The sequence below is a fragment of the Nelusetta ayraudi genome, unplaced genomic scaffold (assembly GCF_046127955.1).
Source record: "Nelusetta ayraudi isolate G7.1 ecotype Tasmania unplaced genomic scaffold, CSIRO-AGI_Nayr_v1 ptg000057l, whole genome shotgun sequence".
Lineage (NCBI taxonomy): Eukaryota > Metazoa > Chordata > Actinopteri > Tetraodontiformes > Monacanthidae > Nelusetta > Nelusetta ayraudi.
The window spans coordinates 3,762,582-3,782,500 of record NW_027466107.1 but is presented as its reverse complement, the minus strand read 5'-3'; the positions used below and the strand labels follow the sequence as shown (position 1 = coordinate 3,782,500).

The following is a 19,919-nucleotide window of genomic DNA, read 5'->3' as shown; positions in this document are numbered from 1 at the left end:
GGAACGGGAGTATTCATCATGGTGAAAGGAAGACAGGAGACAGAAATAACGAGGTGGATTGGGAAGAGGCAGCTGGAGAACAAGGAGGGGAAAAACAGCTGTGTTTTTACGGCGCACCGCGACAAGGCAACGCTTTAAAGCGGCTGCTTGCGTAGGTGCTCGTGAGACACCGTCTGCAAATGTATCCACTAAACAATTACCCACAGCCTCCATAAAAGCTTATTCTCGGCCGTGACGCCGGACAGAAATGAGACTGAGGCTGTGACGGATGTAAGCAGGGGGGGCCAAAGGGTGAGGTGAGGAGGTTGGGACACGGGTGAGACTAGGGAGTCAAGGCTTATTGAGAATGTGGCTCTGATGGCCGCCGCTCTCACAGTGACCTTTAGCTCGGGTCAGGGCTCTGTAAGAGGCTGGTGATTAAGGTGCCTGGACGCACTGATTGGAGGCGTTTAAGAGCGCTAGTGGGGAGGCCCCCGCTGCATCGGAGAGACCCTGGCAACAGCAAAAAAAAAAGCTGGAAAACCTCCCACCTCCCGTCCTCATCCCACCTTTCCGCCCCCAACCCCTGGGGAATTGACTAATGTGTACAGGCAGGGCGGGGTGGTGGTGGTGGAGTGGGTGGATGGGGGAGTGGCAGAGGCTTGATTGCGTGTGCAGTAGAAGAAAACAGAAGCGCGGGAATGACAAAGTGTACATTGGAGGGGAGAGACGGGGTGAGGGAGGGAGGGGCAGAGGGGAGTAAGAAATGCTCTGAAGAGCCTGCAGCTGCCTGCGATGGCCAGATGTGATCTGCGAGATAAATTGATCACGGTTGAGGCGAGCAGAGAGGAGAGAGAGGGAAGAATGAGAAGCTGAGAGAAATAAGCGGTGAGAAGCAAAGGGACAGTGGGAGGAAATGTAGATGGGGGCGTCGACTAAGTGAGGGAGCTGCCGGGGCGGAATGAGAGCGGAAGGACACGGAAGCACCTGGAAATGGGAGGCTGTGAAAATAATACAGAGAGCTGGTTTTGACCGGATCTGGATGCTGAGCTTTGCTCTAAATTACAGCGAGAACCCAACTTTGGACCAATCCTGAGGAGCTCAAGAACAGAGGGGAACAGATGGACAGATGCGACACAGAGAGTGAGAGATGAGTCGGGAATGGAAAGAGCAAGAATTTGGTGGTACTCTAAAATCTAAAGACGCTGCCTCCCAACACAAAACATGAAAAAATAAATAAATGAGAACAGTGCGCAGTGCTTGAATGATGTGAAAAAGGGCGAGAGGCCACTGGCCACCCGCTGGACGATGTGAAAGCGAGATGTCAACAAGTTGATGGTTCAGGTTGTGTGAGTTTGCAGGAGGGGAAAGGGAGGGTGTTTATCTCACACAGATACTGGACTGGCCTCCCATGATGCCTCTCTGTATGAGTACTTGTGCGTGTAAAAGTGTGTGAGCAAGTGAGTGAGTGAGTGAGCGAGTGAGTGAGCGAGCGAGCGAGCGAGTGAGTGCATGCATGCAGGTCAGGTTCGGACGTCAGAACCAAGAAGGAAATCTAAAAGGATTTTAGAGTTTTTGGTTTTAGTTCAAAAAAGAGAAAGAAAGAGGAGGGCAGAGAAGGCGATTACAGATCAAGAAATAAAAGGGAGGGGATATCAACATCAAACATGACCACTACACAAGGTGCTGGGTTAGGAAGAGGGAGTATGGGGGGAGGAGGGGAGACAAAATAGGAGGGGGGGGGGAGAGGAGGGGGCGAGCTGTGGTTGTTATGTTCATTGTGGTCTTTACCTTTTTGATCCACTTCTATTCAAGCATCGGAAAAAAGGAGAGAGAGAGGGAGACAGAAAGATAAAATAGAAAGACAGGAAGAAGGAGAGAGAGAGACAGAAGGGAAGTAAAGGGAATGAAAAAAAAACAGGTGCAAGAAAAAAGAGAAAATTGAGATTAAATAAAATGCGGTCCTTTCTCTGTTATGTCTCTCTCTCTCTCTCTCTCTCTCTCTCTCTGTTTCTCTTTTTCAAAGCAAGCTATCTGTCTGTGTCACGGTTGGCTACTCAGAGAAAAGATGGTTCAAATGGAAAATGAAGGGGGGGAAATGGCCTGACTTCCTATCAAATCCATTTTTTTTTTCATTTTTATTTCAGCTTCGTCGATAATCCCGCAACAACACATTCCATCCCTAACCACAAACTCCGGACCCCCACCTCCACCCCGGTGACCCCCACCCTGCCTCCCCTCCCTTCCCCCCATAGAGCACCACTCCTGGAACCTGCGGAGAGAATAAAGAGAGAGAGAGAGAGAGAGAGAGAAACAAACGCCTTGACAACGTCGTCCTCTTCCGCTGTGGGGGAAGAAAAAAGAGAAGGGTGAGTGAGAAATGTGGTGGTGGTGGTTGTGAAGGTGGTGCGGGTGGTGCACGGGTCGGGATTTTTATTTTTTGACCGCCTGCACCTACACTTGCCAACCTGCAAAAAGAAAAAATAGGTGCTGAACAACAAGCTAGACCCGGCTGAGACCTGGTGGAAATACCTCCTCCTTGCAGCACCAACGTCGGACAAATGAGATTGGGAGCAGCGACTGCTGAATGCGCTGCTAGAAGCCCTGCAGAGATAGATCTGTCTCCTCTCTACCGTTCCCCTCCCTTAAGAAGAGGGACGATCCGGGCCCAGAAATAAAGGTAATGAAAAAAAAAAGGACTTATTGTTTTCAATGTTAACATCACCTGCCTGGATCATTTCTCTTATAAAGTCTGCTGTATCAGCAGCACCGGCTGCTTCTTTATGAAAAAAGCCGTTTTGGTGCTGGCGGGATGAAGAGAACCAGCGGCTCGCCCGACCGCAGGGCCGACTGCACCCAGTTTTTCAGAATTAATTTGATTTTTCTCCTCTGTAAAAATGAAAATCTGCTTTCTGTTAAGTCCTAAATTCAGACAAAACTAATTTAAATATATAAAAACAATGCACAAACAATGCAGCAACAAGTCACAGCTTGCCTACACGACTGTATACGAGCACATGTGACTATTTTCCCGTCGCTTACTGGCCCGGTTCTGACGATTGCTTTCGTCACTGGCCCACCTTGACTGCATCTACATTAGTTTTTTATTTCCCAAAGGTCACCTGGACCTGCGTTGCCAGGTCCTGCCAGTTAAACTGCCGACCCTCGCATCACTAGACGGACCCAATTTGGATTTTTTCCCTCCTGCTTCTTTTGAGTGGGATCACCGAAACCTCGCGCCCTGTTCACACCGTGCTAAATGAAGTTTGTGTTGACAGACCTCTCGAGTGGGTCCCCTGATCGAAGAAGAAAGAAAAAGAAAAGCATTATTGTGGAAGCCAGTGACGGTCCAATCAATGGGGAGCTGCTGGCTTGCCTGGCCGAGGCTGCTTCATCAAAGCAAAATGGAACAAACAACGCAGGGGGAGAGAGGAGGGACGGAGGCTTGATAGAGTGGAACGCCGCGGAGAACAAAGCGATATGTCTGGGTTGGGAGGGGTGCGGGGGGGGTGGGGGGGCGCGATAGATGGCGGTGGGACGCGGACGAGAGTCGCACGGGGTTTTCAAACTCAAGATTCTTGACACTCTCTGCCAGTTTCGCCACATCTGTGGAGCTTCTGGAGCAGCTGGGAAGTCGAGGAGACGTCGTCACTCTGCATATTTCAAGTGACCCCCCCCCCCCCTCCCCAATTCTTTGTTTTGCTGATGTTTGCTGCGAGCGGATCGCCACGCGTCTCCCGGGAGGGGGGGTGCGTGTTGCTGGATCCCCCGCTGTGAGTACGCGACTGTCGTGTACGTGTCACAGGAAGTCTGCCTCCCCATCCCAGAGGGCTCTGGGAAACTGGCGTGCTACCTAACTGGGCTGCATGCTGAGACAGGCAGGGAGAGGGAAACAAGCGAACGGACAAACAGCGAGCAAAACAACCGGGAGCGGCGGTCGGATCTGTGTGTGTGTGTGTGGCGGGGGGAAGGGGGCCAGCCTTGGATCTTGGCAGCTGCAACATCAGTATCAGCGGCAGTGCTGATGATATTTCTTTTTTTATTTACTGCCGCTGAGATCAAACTGGACAAAAGACCTGGGGAATCGCAGGCCGTTTGCAGCCTGGGGGGTAAATATGGAAACGCTCTAAATGTGCATCCCGGTAGGTCGGAGTCAGGGACAAGAAAGCAACACAATTGGAGCTCCAGCTGCGAGAGCCGTCATTAGCGCCGAGGTTAAAGGAGAAGGGAAGCAGCCAGCAGGCCTGGAGAGCTATTTCTTTATCTGCTTCACCAGGACCAGGGGATGGATCGCACCAGAAGAACCGCGCTTTGAAGATGTGGAGGTTTTCCGAGAAACGCGAGGGCCTTCCGAGATGGTTTGTAAAAATGCAGCGTTACAAATGGCGCGCTGTTGTACCAAGTGAGGCAGGAAATGATTGGTGCCATGCTGAGAAATGTGATGAAGAGGGAAAGAAGAGGAGAGCAATCTTCACGGCTGTGGAAAAAAAGAAGGGGAAAAAGAAGAAGAAGAAGAAGAAGAAGAGTCGGTGAGCGACTTCCATCGACTCGGCTTTCCGTCGCTCCGGGTTTCTCCTGAAAAATAGACAGCTCGACACACGCTGTTGAGGACGTGGACACGCACGCACGCACACACACACACACACAGAAAAGAGACAGAAAGTCATCAAAGTGTCCTGGCCGCGTGCGTGCGGGTTAGTTTAAGGCCACCTTGGTTGTTTGTCTGATTCATTCAGCAATTCTCTTTCAGGGGCCTTTTGAGAAATAAGCCGCTGCCCCCTTTCCCCTTAATCACTCTGCTCAGCACTCTGGACAACCCTATCAATTACTCCCACACTAATGAGTACAGCTTGGAGCGCACACACACACACACACACACACACACACACACACACACACACACACACACACACACACGCACGCACGCACACACACGCACGCACGCACGCACGCACACACACTGTTATAGAAGTGCAAGACAACTCTGCCTCCTCCGTCTCTTTCAGTCTTGAGAGATAGTGCGTCCTCTCCCGCTTCCTCCGTCCTCTCCTCGCTCGCCTCTCTCCCCTCGCCGACGTACATTTTTCACAATAAAGAGTTCTCCCTCTCTCTCTCTCTCTCTCTCTCTCTCTCTCTCCCTCTGTCTGCGCTAAGCCCCCTGCTTTTCATTCACTCAACCTTTTTTTACGAGCCACGATCCTAATGACAACTCAATACATATTAATAGCGTTCCGTTCTTGGCTGCATCAGAGTGTTACCTCACTTTGCCGTATTACAATGGCATTATTTCTCTGGCTGACACGTTCCCTTCAAAAAATGTTATTTCCCATGGATTTTTTTCTCCCCGCCCGCCGCCGCCGCCGTCCTCCTAAAAGCGATATCTCTCAGAATAAGAAGGCAGCGCCGAATTCATTTGCTGAGAAGATTCAATTTTGCAAAGTGGCAAAAAAAAAAAAAAAAAAAAGAACACACACCCTGCGAGCTCGTTTGCACAGTCAACTCGCTTGCACGTGTTAAGAGTTGCTCCTGACGTTGATGGAGGATTGCGTTCTGCCTTGTAAATACAATTTAGATTTCGAATCAGGCAAAATTAGAACGTGGAGCCGGAGCATATTGAATAACCTGTTGGAAGCTCTGCCCGACTTGGCAGCTCTTCAGCTAAATGCAGCGAACGTGTCACTCAACAGGGTAAATCGCAGCTAAAGGAAGGGGTTTAGAATAAGAGGCGCAAACCAAACGTGTTGGGAGCAAATAACGCCATCACACCGCGAGGTGCGGGCAGGTTCGACTCCCCCAGCGGGGACGATATTTAGCCTGCATCTGCAGGCATGTGTTCAGGCGAAGCACATCACGACTCGGACTGCCGCTGACGCACACGGCTGCGGTACTTTTTCCGCTGTGTGATGTCTCAATGGAATGCAGCAGGCTACGGCCGGCTGTGACAGCCCTGAAATGAAAGTTCAGCTGAGCCTTTTTGTCTCGCTCCGTTCCGGCTGGCGAAAAAACAAAAGCCGTGCGGCGGGAAGGGCCTTGCGGGGCTTTTTTGGCTCGACGAGATACGATTTGACTCTTTTGGCAGACGTTTTATTTTGCAGCACCTCGCGCAACAACAACAGCACACATACACACAGAGGCGCTGGACCTGTATTTGAGCTCAGGTGTGAGGTGACTTGTGTGTAACTGAATTAGTGCTGTCACCTCGCAGTGTTAGGTGACTGGCAACACGCCGTCTGCGCGACACACACATAAAGAACCCTGTCAGATGGTAACGCGGCTCCACAGTGTCGCAGCCGCTTTTACACGCAACCTTCATTTAGTGTCACTCTGTTGTTCACCTCTTCTGCTGTTTTTTTGGGTTTTTTTTTTTTTTTTTGTTCAGACAACAGCGGAAAACACTCGGTTGCTGACCAGCATTCCCATTCCAGACGTGAATGACGGCGCATTACCGCAGCGATTAGCGGCAGCAAATTCAATTAATCTTGACAAATCTCTGCTGGGGCAGAACTGAGAGGAGCGCCGCAACCCGCTCTCCTGGTAATTAAAACTGGCCGAGTTGAGCGGCGTGCGGTGCGACGGTGACTAGGTTTTCGGGATGAGCGGCTCCGGCGTCGGCGTCCGAATCTGTCAGGTCATATTTATTTTGTCGAGCACCGACGCCGCGGAGCCGGGGCAGGATGACTTGTGTATTGCATATTGCGAGTCCATATCCGTCTCTTGTTCTGCGTCCGTGTATGAGTTAGCAAAGCGTGGTGGTGTTCCTGCGGCGGAGGACAAGGGGGGGGGGGTAATAGGCTCTTGGTTGTCACCTCAGACAGGCAGCCCTGTCTGTCGCATTAAAGGGACCGGCTTCCAATTTTCTAAGCCGCACCACACTTCAGACGCAATCAACAAAGTTTGAAGTCCAAACACTGCGAGGGAAAACTGCAAGTCAGCACCTATTTAATTTGATTTGATTGCTCCGAGTGCGTGGACCGGCCCCCTTGTGCATTCAAAAGGAAAGAGACAAAGTCAAAGAGCGTGATGAGAACACAGTGGCTACAGCAGCACGACCCTCTTTGAACGGCTCAGCACAGGGCAGCCGTGCCGCAGCGCCGACATTCTGGAGTAAATGACAAAGTCAAAGTCGGGGTCGGTCCGACTCTCCAAACCGACTGAGCAGAAAGACCTGGACACTTGTTGGCAATTTGAAAACTGCGAAGACAGGGGGCGGGGGGACAGCGGCAGATAGTAGTCCTCAATGGCAAGAAACTCCTCCTACCTCTTATCTGCGACGGCAACCTGACTCGACAAAAGTTGTTTCAAAGTAACTAAAGGCACAAAGGCACTGAGCAGAGCAAGGGCAAAGTCTGAGAGGGCTGCTCGCGAGTCCTTGTGTCTCTCTTCAGAGACCTCTGTGTCAGAGAGCAGGGGTGCTCGAGAATGTGAACATTTGTCCCACCTGAAAAAGAAAAAAAAGAAAGAGATACGGAAGAGGAGGCAGAGCACAATGACAAGATGTGACGAGTGAAAACAGAGAAAAGGAATGAGAGAACGAGATGGGGCAATCGATAAGGATTAAAGATCTTCCAGAGGAGGTTGGGTTTGGGGTGAAAAAAAAAAAGATAAAATAGTCACCACACTCGAGTAAAAGAGGAGCGAGGAGGCATCGAGAGATGGAGGTGACTGTGAGAGATCATGAGCAGCTACAGAATGGAGGTGAGAGAGGAGGAGGAGGAGGAGAGGAGAGCAGGTTAGCAGCCTGGCGCCGACGTCAACACAGGACTCATCATGACGTCTGTGGAAAGAAGCAGAGACAGTCACCCCCCCCCACCCCAACCCCTCTCCCATGCAACCAACCACCCCCCTCCCCCTTCCCCTTCTCCACCCAGGGAGGCGACGCTCCCCCAGGATTAGCGCCGCGCCAACACCCTCCGTTTCTCCTCCATCCCTCCCTGCAGCCCCTCCCGCTTGGAGGGGAGGGGAGGGGGGGTTGAGGGCCGGTGTCGCCTCCCCCACTCACCCCCCCCCCCCCCCCCCCACCTCCCGGCCAGGTGATCCTGCACGGTGAGAGGAAGGATGCTCTGACGGTAACAACGTATGAGAGGGAGGAAGGGGGGGTGAGGGGTGGGGGGCGGGGCTGACGGGAGATTTTCACATGAACAAGGATCAACACGACGCCACGTAATCCTCTCTGCGTCGCCTGCGACCGCCTGACTCGTGCTGGTGTTTGGGGTCTCTGTGTGTGTGTGTGTGTGTGTGTGTGTGTGTGTGTGTGTGTGTGTGTGCCTTAAGGGCTCGAGAGTCGGTGAGCAAGAGAGCAAGCGTTGCGGCCTCCGTGCTGGTCGGGTGCGTGCGTGCGTGCGTGCGTGCGTGCGTGCGCGTGTGCGTTAGTCACACCTGCGAGGGTGATGAGCGGCGCCGCGAGGAAGTCACTGGTTACCATGGGGACATTACAATGTGTGGCACTCCAGGTCGCCGCTGTCTAAAATAAGCCCTTTGCTGTTTTGTGTTAACATTGCTATTGTGGTGGCGCCGCGTACACACACACACACACACACACACACACGCCTGCGACGCCCACCGCTTCCCAATCGCACTGCACCCAATTTTAATTTTTATTGGAAATCAGAGGGACAGCAAAGGTGTTTGGTACCAGATAAAGGCAATGGCATGCCCCTGGGTCAATCAGTGTGTGTGTGTGTGTGTGCGCGTGTGTGTCTGTGTGTGTGTGTGTGTGTGCGTGTGTGCGCGCGCCGCGTGCATTCTGTATGTGTGTGTTTGCCAGTAAGAGGCTGTCCCATGCATTTCCAGCCGGCATTAGCCGAGTGCTTATCAGACTGCCGTATTAGTCGAGCACCTTCCCCCATGTGAAAATCTCTCTCTCTCAGCTACTGGTGCGTCACTGTCAATGCAGGAGAAGAAAAAAAAAAAAAAAAGGTTTAGTGCTGTGCTGCGTTAGTGTGTGTGTGTGTGTGCGCATGTGTTTGTGTGTACAGTGGGAGTGCACAAGAGAGAAAGAAAACAGCAAGTGAGAGAGCGAGGGAGGGAGAGAGAGAGAGAGAGAGAGAGAGAGAGAGAGAGAGAGGAGGAGAAGAGAAAGCGAGTGTGAATGACTGTCGTCCTTGTTTTATTCTGCTCGTGTTGAACGGCTACAGATGTGATCTGTTGAGGATTTTGTCTGTGTGTGTGTGTGTGTGGGGGGGGGGGCGGGGGGGATCTTTTCTTTTTTCTTTTGTGGATGGTAAAGGAGAAAAAGGGGGCAAGTCGGTGAATGAGGTGAGCGGGGTGGGGGGGTGAGGAGGGGTGATGGGGGTCTCAGTACTCACTGTAGGGGACACACTCATACTGGATCTCCAGGTACTTGTAGGTCCCCGGGCAGGGGTCCGGAAAGACATCGGAGCCGGCCACCACCACACACTGGGTGCGGTTATTACACCTTAAGGAGGCGGGAGACAAAAGAGGGAGAGAGAGAGAGAGAGAAGGAGGGAAGAAAGGAGGTAAGTAAGTGATAGAAAAGAAAAGCTGTCATAGCAAGAAAGACAAAGAGGAAGAGGACGGAAAAAAAAGAAAACATCTTCAGGCTCTGGAAGAAGTGGTGGGTGGCGGGGGGGGTTTGGGGAGTGGTGGGGGGGTCGGTAGGGAAAGGAGTAATTTCACACAAGACTAGATCATGTGACAGCTGCACCCGAGGGGAGGCGGGAAATAGAGAGGGAGTACGGGAGGGGTTTTAGAGGGAGGGAGGGGAGGAAAGAGCAGCGGGATGAAAGATGGAGGAAGAGGGAGGGATAGGGGAGTGAGGGAGGGGGGATAGAGGACGGAGGGAGGGATGGAGGAATGGCGAGAGGGATAGAGGGAGGGAGGGCGGAGGCGTGACGTAGGAGAGCCTCCCTCTCCGGGGGTGTTGTGAGTGGGAGTAATTAGAGGTGAGACAACAGGGAAGGACGAACTGGGGGGCGAAGGCAAACACTCCACCGCCGCACGCTGGGTGGGGGTGGGACACACACACACACTCACAATACAATAAGACCCACAGTCTAAAGTGTGTTGCTGCATGTGTCCCGCATCTCAAGGTAACGCGAGCGGCGAGAGAAAACGGTTCATGTCCACACATACATAAACGCACTCATTCCCCTCACATAATCCTCCTCCTATCCAGCCTTTAGTGCCCCCCCGCTCCCTCTCACCACCCCCCTCCCTCCAAAGCCACTCCCCCTCCCCCGGCACCGGCTCGATCCATTCATACCTCAGGTTTACGAGGAACTCACTCCATTATCCCACCGTTTCCAGTTGTCTCTCACCTTCCACTACCACCCGCCACCCCCCCCCCCCCCCCACTCTCCCCCCCACACTCTCTCTCATACACTCTCTCTCCACCTTGCGCCTCCATTACATGCATGATGGATGGCTTGGGGTGGGTGGGGGGTGGGGGGGGCTTCTATTGATCTGAGCTCGGCGGAAGCAGATACCCAACGCAAACACGGGAGGGAAAAAAGCTGCGGGAAGCCCTGCAAACACTCCCGCAATAATCCCCAGCATAAACATTCACATAGTTATGCATTTATGCACAACTGAACACCTGCGCGCACACACGCCGCTCTGCAACGCAACAAAGATGCTGACTTCGGCGCTTCGGGAAAGCGTCTTCTGGATGGCTTCTGTTGTGAAATAATATCTTGTTCCCGCTGCACAGACTCAGCGCGAGGCACATACTCGATAGCCGAGCGGATCGATAGTTACCTCTGAGACATTATTTTCACGGCGTCGGGCAGGTAGCACTGCACGTTCTCCATCTGGAAGGGGTCGGCGTCGCAGATCTTGTCGTCCGTGCGGCCGTAGTTGGCCGTCTCGATCATGATGACGTCACTTCCCGGGCAGCGCAGCTCGATCGGGTAGCCCTCGCACGCCAGCTCCCGGCGCATCAGGCCGAAGGGCATCATCGAGCGGCCCAGAGCTGCGGCAGAGAGAGAGAGAGAGAGAGAGAGAGAGAGAGAGAGAGAAAGGAAGGCGGAGAGGGGAAGTTATTGCAAATTCAATGCGGCTTAATACTTTTAGGAGGCACTTTATTATTCCACCCAGTTGTAAACATGTTATGTATTATCCGTCAGAGCAGGCGGACTGGAAGCGGTTCCCACACTTATGTAAAACACAAATAGGCTATTACAGCCTGGCCTTAACCGGGGCACTAATATTTTAGTGGCACTGCGTCTGGCGAGCCAGTTGTCCACCACAGGATTCGCCGCCACAAACAGCCTCTCCACCAAGAAATTGCGCCACTTGTGAAACAAACTGTGAGTTTCAAATGTTAACAAACTCCTACACAGCAGCAGCTCACCAGACTCTCCAGCACAGACGAAAAAACAAAACAGCAAAAAAAAAAAAAATCCATTTGTCCTTCTCGGCACACTTCAGTCGAGTCCACCTCGGGAAGCCGAAACTTTGGGGGCTCGGTCTTTAACGAAAAGGACATTGAAAGAAAAAGCAAGAGAATAAAAGTCTGTGTGCCTTCAGTTGAGGTACAGGAGCTTTTCGATGAGCTCTGAGTGAGGGAGGTGGTGGTGGTGGTGGTGGGGGGGTTTGGGAGTGTTGCAGCAGTGTGCTCAGGGTTAATCGTTGAGCGGGGCGGAGAGCCATGAAAGAGGAGCGCAGAGAGGTGCTGGGGGAGCCACTCTGGGTCTCGGCGGCTCTCGGCATAAATGCACACGGCAGCGTCGCCACCGCCTGCCTGCCTACGCGCTCAGCCCGGCGACGCCGCGCAGCAACACAGCAGCACAACAGCACAGCGAAATGGCTGCCGGGTTCACTGGCGGGCCAGGGCGGAGGCACGGGGGGCGACAGTGGAGTGGAAGCGGAGACAAACGATCCGGCAGCGAAGTGAAGTCCGAGCCGCCTGGCAGACGGCTGCGATCGCGCACGGTCGCTGTCCGTGGTGCTGATCCGACGGCGGACTGGCTGACTTGAGGGAGAAATGACGGCGGGGCGAGGCGGCCCTGTCTTGGAGTTGGAGGCAGAGGGGCTCGGCCTGAGCGGCGCTCTGTGTGTTCGGGAGGGAGGACACGGCTCAGGAAGAGGCTAATAGGGGCCACGCGGGCAAATCCAAAATTCAAGAAAACGAATGCTGCACGAGCCACTCGAGCAGCCTGGAATTTGGAGGTTCTTTGCAGAGCGAACGCGCTCCCTGAGCAGCCACTGCACCCCCACCTCGCACCCCCTCCCTGGCAGACTCAGCCGCAGACAAGGGCACTGAGTCAGACCCCTTTAGCCCACTACTGTTAGCGCTGAAACCCACAGAGCGGGTCCTGTATTTTCTTTTTTTCCTTCCTTCTGACACTGAGCTTGCACTGCTTGGGTTTCAGCCGCTGTCTATTCAGACGGAGTGCCCATCTGGGTCAATGTCAGTGTCAGTCCTCCCAGACACGCGCCGCGGCGATGCGCTACTTGATTCACTGCCACAGGACTCGCTCGCATTTCTAAATGCCATCCATTTATGAGGCGGGGACTCGGGTTCACTTGTGCAACTGAACGCCATTAAGGCTGAACTGCACGAGTGCAGACAGACTTCGAGTCTCTGCGCACGACTCGCCAGCGCTCGGCGCCGCTTGCCAAATCACGAAGGCTTGGATGGGAAGAAAAAAAAAAAACAACAACAACAAAGCAAAAACTGCATACTAATTAAAGCTTGCAGCGAAGCAAACAGCAGGCGAGGCCAGTCAAACAAATCCACACGGTGAAAAAAAAAAAAAAAAAAAACCCACTCGGGAAAATTAGCGCACACATAGTAGGCAGTGGACAAATATGCAGATCTGCGGGTAAGCGCACACGTGCATATGCATGCGGACAGTGTGGGATCACAATGCGCGGTGTCAGTGTGAGGCCTTGTTCTCTTAACCACCCCGTGGCGTGAGCACACAGTGGCGTGCAGCTGCTCGACAATTACAAGCGCACAGCGGGCCGAGAGGAGACTTAAAGTGAAAGGGCGGCGTGGAGCGATCGCACTCGGGTCCACTTGAATCGCCGACCACCGCCGGGGCCAGGCCGCTCCGATGTTTTTTCGGGTAATTCTCGGGTAATTCTTCGAGCTGCAGCGCTTTGCAGTACAGCAGGAAATCGGCACGTGTTTGCGTAGATCATTTTGTCCGGTCTGCGTCAGAAGTTGGCGGCGTTGTAGCAGGACGCTGCAACAGTCGTGATTGTGATTCAGGGGGCGACAGCGTGACGCGGACAACGATGAATAAAATGTTCAGGAAACTTTAGGTGCCAGACGGTCGCGGAGGGTCGCGACAGCCTGCCTGTCCTCAGAGGATTCCACTGAAAACAAACAGAGTCCATTTCTAATCTGTGCACTTGCTGCACGAGATTAGAGAGCAGCAATCTTTTCATTCAAATATTGTAATAAGACAGATGTGCTCCTCAGCCAAACTGGAATAAAGAATCTAGCACAACTGAGCCAGTTTGAAAGAACATGTTTCCCTCTAAAAGTGACACATATAGACCTAAATCTATTTTCACCTCCCTATTTTTCAGGCTCGGCTGCTCTATATTCCAGTCATAACTGAGTGCTGCCATTATTAAGAGTGTATGACTATAACATTGACAGCCACGGTCATAACTCTAAACAGGGCTCCGCCGCGAATCTCTGCATGCTCAATACTGCGCCGCATCATTTCCAAGTTGCAGGCGAAGGGAACATCCGGCATGTAAATAAATACGTGCCTCATATGCCGAATGACATTGACATTTTTTTGAATGCCGTACACGTAAAACAGGTGTGGAAGTCACATTCAAGGATTCCGTGTCTGTGAGGGTCTGTGTGTGAGTGCGTGTGTGTGTGTGTGTGTGTGTGCGCGCGCACGCGCGCGGGTACATGTTGACGTTGTGAGTCAGCCAGATGGCCCGAGGCCTGACTAGAGCGGTGGCTGCCTCCTAGCTGAGCTGAGATGAGCAGAGGATAAGCTTGGACCGGCTGAGGGCTATGATTGTCCTTCACTCTGCAGGAATCCATTAAGGTTTCAGGGCCTCTTCTACCAACATACACACACACGCGCTTTTTTCCCTCCCTCTCCCCCATCACTTGCTGTAAGAGTTGGGTTGAAATGTGTCTTTCTCAGCTGCAGACGAACGTATGGGTGAATCTTATCGGCCACTGAGAGCGTGTGTGACTCACCGCCGGAGGTTATGTCAAAATACATTAATACCTGCCGTCTGCAAGAAATGGTACCGACGTATGTCAGACGTATGGATAATAATTTGAGCCAATTGGAGGATTTCATAAGCTGAGACACACAGATCTCTCACACACACATACACACACACACACACACACACACACACACGGAGGGACCTGATGTCACTCCAGGGCAGCTGGCATGAGCGCTTGAACGGTTGGCTTTGTAATGGAAGCTCCATACAAATTAAGAGTAAGAGAGGGAGCTGATTGGATTTGACTCATTATCCTCACACAGTAATTAAAGCCCGAGGGTGGGTAGATGCTTAGCCCTACACGCAGCGAGAGAGGAAATTTCACCAAAGTTAGGCAAAGTGTTTTTCACAGGGTCGTCCTTTAAACGCGACTCTGTTGGAACAAGAACCACTCGCTTTTGGAACTCTGAGTCATTCACTTTGTAAGCAAAAAAAAATAAATAAGGTTTTCCATTTGGTGTGAGATTTACCACCAACTTTCAAAAGCATCTGCTGCGTGCTTGAGACATAAAAGCTCTTCTTTTTTCAGGTCGACCTTAGTCTGTGTTCACGCTGACGCTTTAGTTTGTTTTCCCAGAAATAAGCGCCTGTGCCAGGTTTGGCCTTGTACCGTGTCTGTGGACTGCGCTGAACAACTGCAATTGAGTCACAATAGGATATTGTACTTGTGAGGCCCTAAGGCTGACTTGTTAGCTGAATGCTCGACTGTCTTTGGAGGGCCAAAAAATGCGATGGGCTCCCACTTAAACCCTTAGTTTGCTCCTGATTCTACTCATTATCACAGCAGCGAGTCGGAAGTAGCGGCAGAGTAGTTTTGCTTGGAGGTATTGGTAATTCAGAAATGGAGTGTGCCGCTGATGAGGTGGGATTCTTGTAATACCACTAAGAGAATAAGTAGCGCTGAAGCTGATAATTAAATGTTTTTTTTTCCCCCCCACCTCCCTCCTCAAGATTTAAGTCAAACATATCTACATATATATTCTTGTGCTTTGAGGTTATTGACTTGGCAAACTTGGCAGCCGAGCGCGACTAATTTTACGGCGATTGGACAGAACTAAGAGGTTTCAATGATGTAAATCCCTCTCCCGGAGTATCATCCCGTCCAATTTCTTCAGTACTTTATCAGCTTAGCACTGTATCTTAGCGAGTCACTTAGCGCCGCGAGTTAGTGTAATGACTCGCTGGAGCGTGGCCTGTCGCCGCGGAGGGAGCCGAGGCGACGCGGCCAAAACTGTCACATCCAGGCAGACCTCAAGCTGAGGAGTGCTGACAAAGTGACATCCGGAGATAAACCTAAAGGCCTTAGCATGAGGGAGCAGGGGGTGAGGGCTGCTAGTGGGACGGGGCGTCTATACGCGTCTGGGTGTGTGTGTGTGGGAGCCAGTGACAGCGTGTGAGTGAGCGAGTGAGTGGGGGAGGGGCTGTGGCGCTCGCCTCAGAGCGGGGATGCTATCTCATCGCCGCCGATTGCAGACAAGATGAGATGAGTTGCGACTGTATAGGGAGTCACCAGTCGCGGCGAAAGACCGCGGCAGCGCCAAAAGTGACACACCACCACCACCACCACCACCGAGCTTGGAGGTGAACCAAATGCACGGCTTAAAAATAGCAAGGATTAAATTAACATTTTTTTTTTTTTAAATAAAGCACTAAGCAAAATGACTCGTTCTGAGGAAAATGTCTATGAAGAAATCACGAGGAGGAATTAAAGAACACAGAGTCAATCTCTCCAGGAATAATCTACTTGGACACAAACTGGCACAAGACAAAGCAAAAAGAAGCAGGCTAGCTACACACACACACACACACACACACACACACACACACACACACACACACACACACACACACAGGTAACAGGTGGAAACGATTTGGGCGGGGACAAACAGTCAGACCAATGGGAAGCAAAAAAAGAAAAGGAAACAGGTCAAGTGAACGACCACAGGAGGAGAGTTGTATTAAAAAAAATAAAGCAGGAGGTCACGAGACATCAGGCCAGGAAAACAAAATCGACAAAACTTAACAATATTTCTTTGACATAAGAGTGATGAAGACGAGCTAAGCCAACACACGGGGAAGGACAGGGGCAGGTCACAATAGAAAAAGTGGGTTGGGGAAAAAAAAAAAAAAAAACGACGAGGAAAGCCATCAGACGAGATCCGAGCAGAACGCCAACATGACGGCGGCTCTTTGCGCAGGCACAAGGTCACCGACATAATACGAGTGAGGCGGACAGATTTGTGGGGGAGAGGACATCCTTTTGTTCCGTTGAGCAAAGCCCTTCTCCCCCAGCAGGCCCCGCTCCTCAAACTGAACCGAATTACAGAGTGGCCCATAACATTACATCATTCACAAGAGAATTAAATGTTCCCCTGTTGGAAATGGGGCACACTCACCCTCACAGAGCGTATTACCACGCCTGTACACACACCCACACACACACACACACACAGGGAGCAAAATTCTTTCAGGCTCATACACATTATGAACCTTGAGAACACTCAGTGTGTCTGTTGACAAACTTTGCTGTGGGGGAACTAGCAGGCATAGCGAGAGATTAAGACAGGCGGGTAAAAAGCCTCTGAGACACGAAAGTACTCTCTCTCTCTCTCTCTCTCTCTCACACACACACACACACACACACACACACACACATACTTGAGGAGGGAGGCCAAGTGGGACGTGCTCATACTGTCAAACTGTTTCACTGCTGGACCTGACACCTAATTATGCAATAAAAGCATCACAACACGGAGGTGGGTGCTGCGGGGAAGGGGCCAAGTAAGAAACTCCACCGGGAAAAAAAGTCAACTCGGCTGAATAAAATAAAATAAAATAAAATAAAATAAAATAAAATAAAATAAAATCAAAGAGGGGAGAATCACAAGCATATATATCATAAGCAGCGTCTCCCTGGGGAGCGGCGGTCGCCCCGTCACGGGCCCGAAACCACTCCATTCAGCCCCTCACTCCTTCCAGCACGTATCAAAGGAGGCAGGCGGGCAGACAGTGAGTCAGGCCCAGGATCCATTCGAACGGTGGCGCCGCCGCAGACTGAAAACTGCAGGTGATGAGGAAAACAGCCAGAGGGATGTGGGGAGAGCGGAGGCGAGAGGCAGGCAGGCGAGCGAGCGCAGGGAGGAGAGGAGGAGAACATAGAGGGGGAGGGGAGGAAGGGAGGATGAGGATGAGGAGGGAATGACGATAAGGGAAAAAGATTGAAGAGTGAGCAACATGAAGGACTGGCTGTGCATTCTGGGCCACGTTCGGCTCGTTGGGAAGTGAAGCGCCGCCCCTGCAGCTGTATTAAAGACTTAATTAACCTCCTCTCACACCAAGCACGAGGCCTGGAGCTGCGCCGGACACTGTGCGCGGGTCCATTCTACCTTTTTGCTCAATCTGTTTTCAAATATTCCTCTTAGTGTGGCATTCGCGGCGCTCTCTGTCACTTTCATCTATAACTAAAAATGGATTTGGTGGCCAAAAAAAAGGTGGGAGAAAAAAAAGAGAAGGAGAATAAGAATCTCCTAAGTCCCTCTCAGCTGGTCTCGTCCTCCCGTGTCGTCGTGTTCGGCCGGCACTCCAGGAACACAGTGCGCACCTCTTGCTCTCTTCGGTGCTTTTTGTTCTTTTTCACCTCGACGCCATCCCCAGATCCCTCGTCCAATTTCGTTTGCCCGCTTACTCTCCCGTTTACCCTCCCGCCCCTCCGCTACTCCTCACCTTCCCCGCGTTCTCTGCACGTCTTCATCCCTCCCACTCGTCCTGACCCTTCCCCACCACTCTCCCCCTCACTTCCAACTCCATTTCCTCCTTTCCTTTCCCTCACCCCCGCCTCCCTGCTCACCCCCCCGCCCCCCCGTCCCACCCCCTCCTCTTCTGCCCCTGGCTGCTGGCTGTAACCTGCGCCTGCTAATTATCAGTCTGCAAGTCCACAGAAGATGCAAATGCGCTCATCCTCCGAGCTGTAGCGCGATGCCACGTGGCGAATATGGACGACCGCGTGCCGACCAAAGCCTAAAAAGTGTAAATGCAATGTTTACAAGGGCGCGGGACCAAAGAGGCTGCTATCGTACCATCGCACAAGCGGAAACAAAGTCCCCAAATCCACTACGTGGGAGCTTGTTTGCGGTACACAAATCGATGCGCGCAAACCGACGTGCTGTGATGTGCGTGACGGCGACGACGAGCAAACACAAACAAAGCGGGTACACACGCACACACACACACAACCACGCACACACACACACACACACACACACACACACACACACACACACACACACGTGTACGCAGACGGAAAACACACCAGGGCTGTGAACGTGTGAATAAACAAAAAGGGCGCCGCCCCAGCATGCAAAAAAAGACGGAGACAACACGAGTGCGGCGCGCGTCGTCTTCAAAGGGAGGTTTGAAAGAAAACGCCGCCGCTCCATCCCGCCGTCTCCCTCCTCCCACGCCCCCACCCCCCAAACACCCTCGCCCTCAGCCACCAATATATGTTCAAAGGCCATCCATTAACCTTTGACTCACACAGGCCTCTCTGTGATCCACTGCTCTCAGACGGGGGCTTTGAAGAGCACGGCGGCTGGAGATTTGGCCAGGGAGGTAAGTAGCAAGTGAAAGGCGGACAGGGGCAGGCAAAAAGAAAGTGCAAAGAAGAAGATGAAGAAGGAGGAGGAGGAGGGGTGGGGTTGAGACGAAGGAAGAGGAATTGGAGGGAGAGACAAATGGGAGCCGTGCACAGGCGCTGATGTATGTTATTGCTGGTGGGTGCAAATTAAATGTATGATTGTCACAAATTCACTCTTTTTTCGATCGGCCATCCCGATCGGCTGTGCTGGGAAAGTTCAATTTCTACATGAACTAGTTTAAAGTTCAGTTGACAAAGTTTAAAATGAACTCGTTCTTTTCGTTGTTCATAATTCAAAATTTTGTACTGAGTTTATGAAAAAATTAACTACTTCATATTTTTAACAGCTGCCATTCGTGGCTGACAGCTGCTTTGTGCATGCTCCTCAATACTGCATTCTGGGTAATGTAGTTCATTTGTTTCATTTGCTTGCTCGAGACAGTGTTCAAGGTGTCTCACCTTTATAGTTTCTTTGGTTTTGCATATTCAAAGAATATATTGCCCTTGATTTATTTTATTCTATTTCAGGTTTATGACCTGTGGTCATCTGACTTTAAAAAAAAGACAAACACAACAGTGTGTGGTTACAGAGTTCAGTTCACAAAAATCTGAAGAGAGGATGCAGGTTATTTAAATTTTCAGGGTTCCAAAAAATGCACGTATGAATAAATTTGTGTTGCCAAATGATGCTTTCATACAGACGAGCCACTAACATTTTGTGAGCATTTCATGAGTATATCTTTAAACTCGAGAACACTCACACAACAGACAGACGACAAACTAATCTAAGCACAAATGGTCCATGTTAAGCGTTATAGTTTTTTGACATTATGAGACACAGGGAAGGAGCAGGAGCTGCGAAGTCATTAAAGCGGCGACATTGGAGGTGTGTGTGAGGAGGGAGCAAAGTGAGAAGGACAAATTTTCTAATTAGAAGGGAAAATATACACAAAAATGCAATAACGAGGCTTCACAGCACTTTCTTTGCAAAGTGAGCGAATATTCTACATAACACAGTGTCACTTCTGTCAAGAAATTCCACTTTTATGTCCGAAAAGACAACATAATTCTGAGGAAAGCTCCTATTTAACCTCCCATTCTCTCTGCTAAATCTCTTCTCCTATTCTGAATG

General features: G+C 51.4%; 1 protein-coding gene across 2 annotated transcripts in view; it reads right to left on the bottom strand.

Moving 5' to 3' along the window:
- Nucleotides 1–19,919, bottom strand: part of LOC142896672 (adhesion G protein-coupled receptor L1-like) — an 89,628-nt gene that overhangs the window by 27,550 nt on the left and 42,159 nt on the right. For both annotated transcript variants that reach the window (XM_076038486.1, XM_076038487.1), the window contains exons 3-4: nt 10,696–10,909; nt 9,285–9,394 (exon numbers count right to left, since the gene is read on the bottom strand). In XM_076038486.1, coding sequence (XP_075894601.1) covers nt 9,285–9,394; nt 10,696–10,909 — 324 coding nt within the window. The remainder of the gene's footprint in view (nt 1–9,284; nt 9,395–10,695; nt 10,910–19,919) is intronic.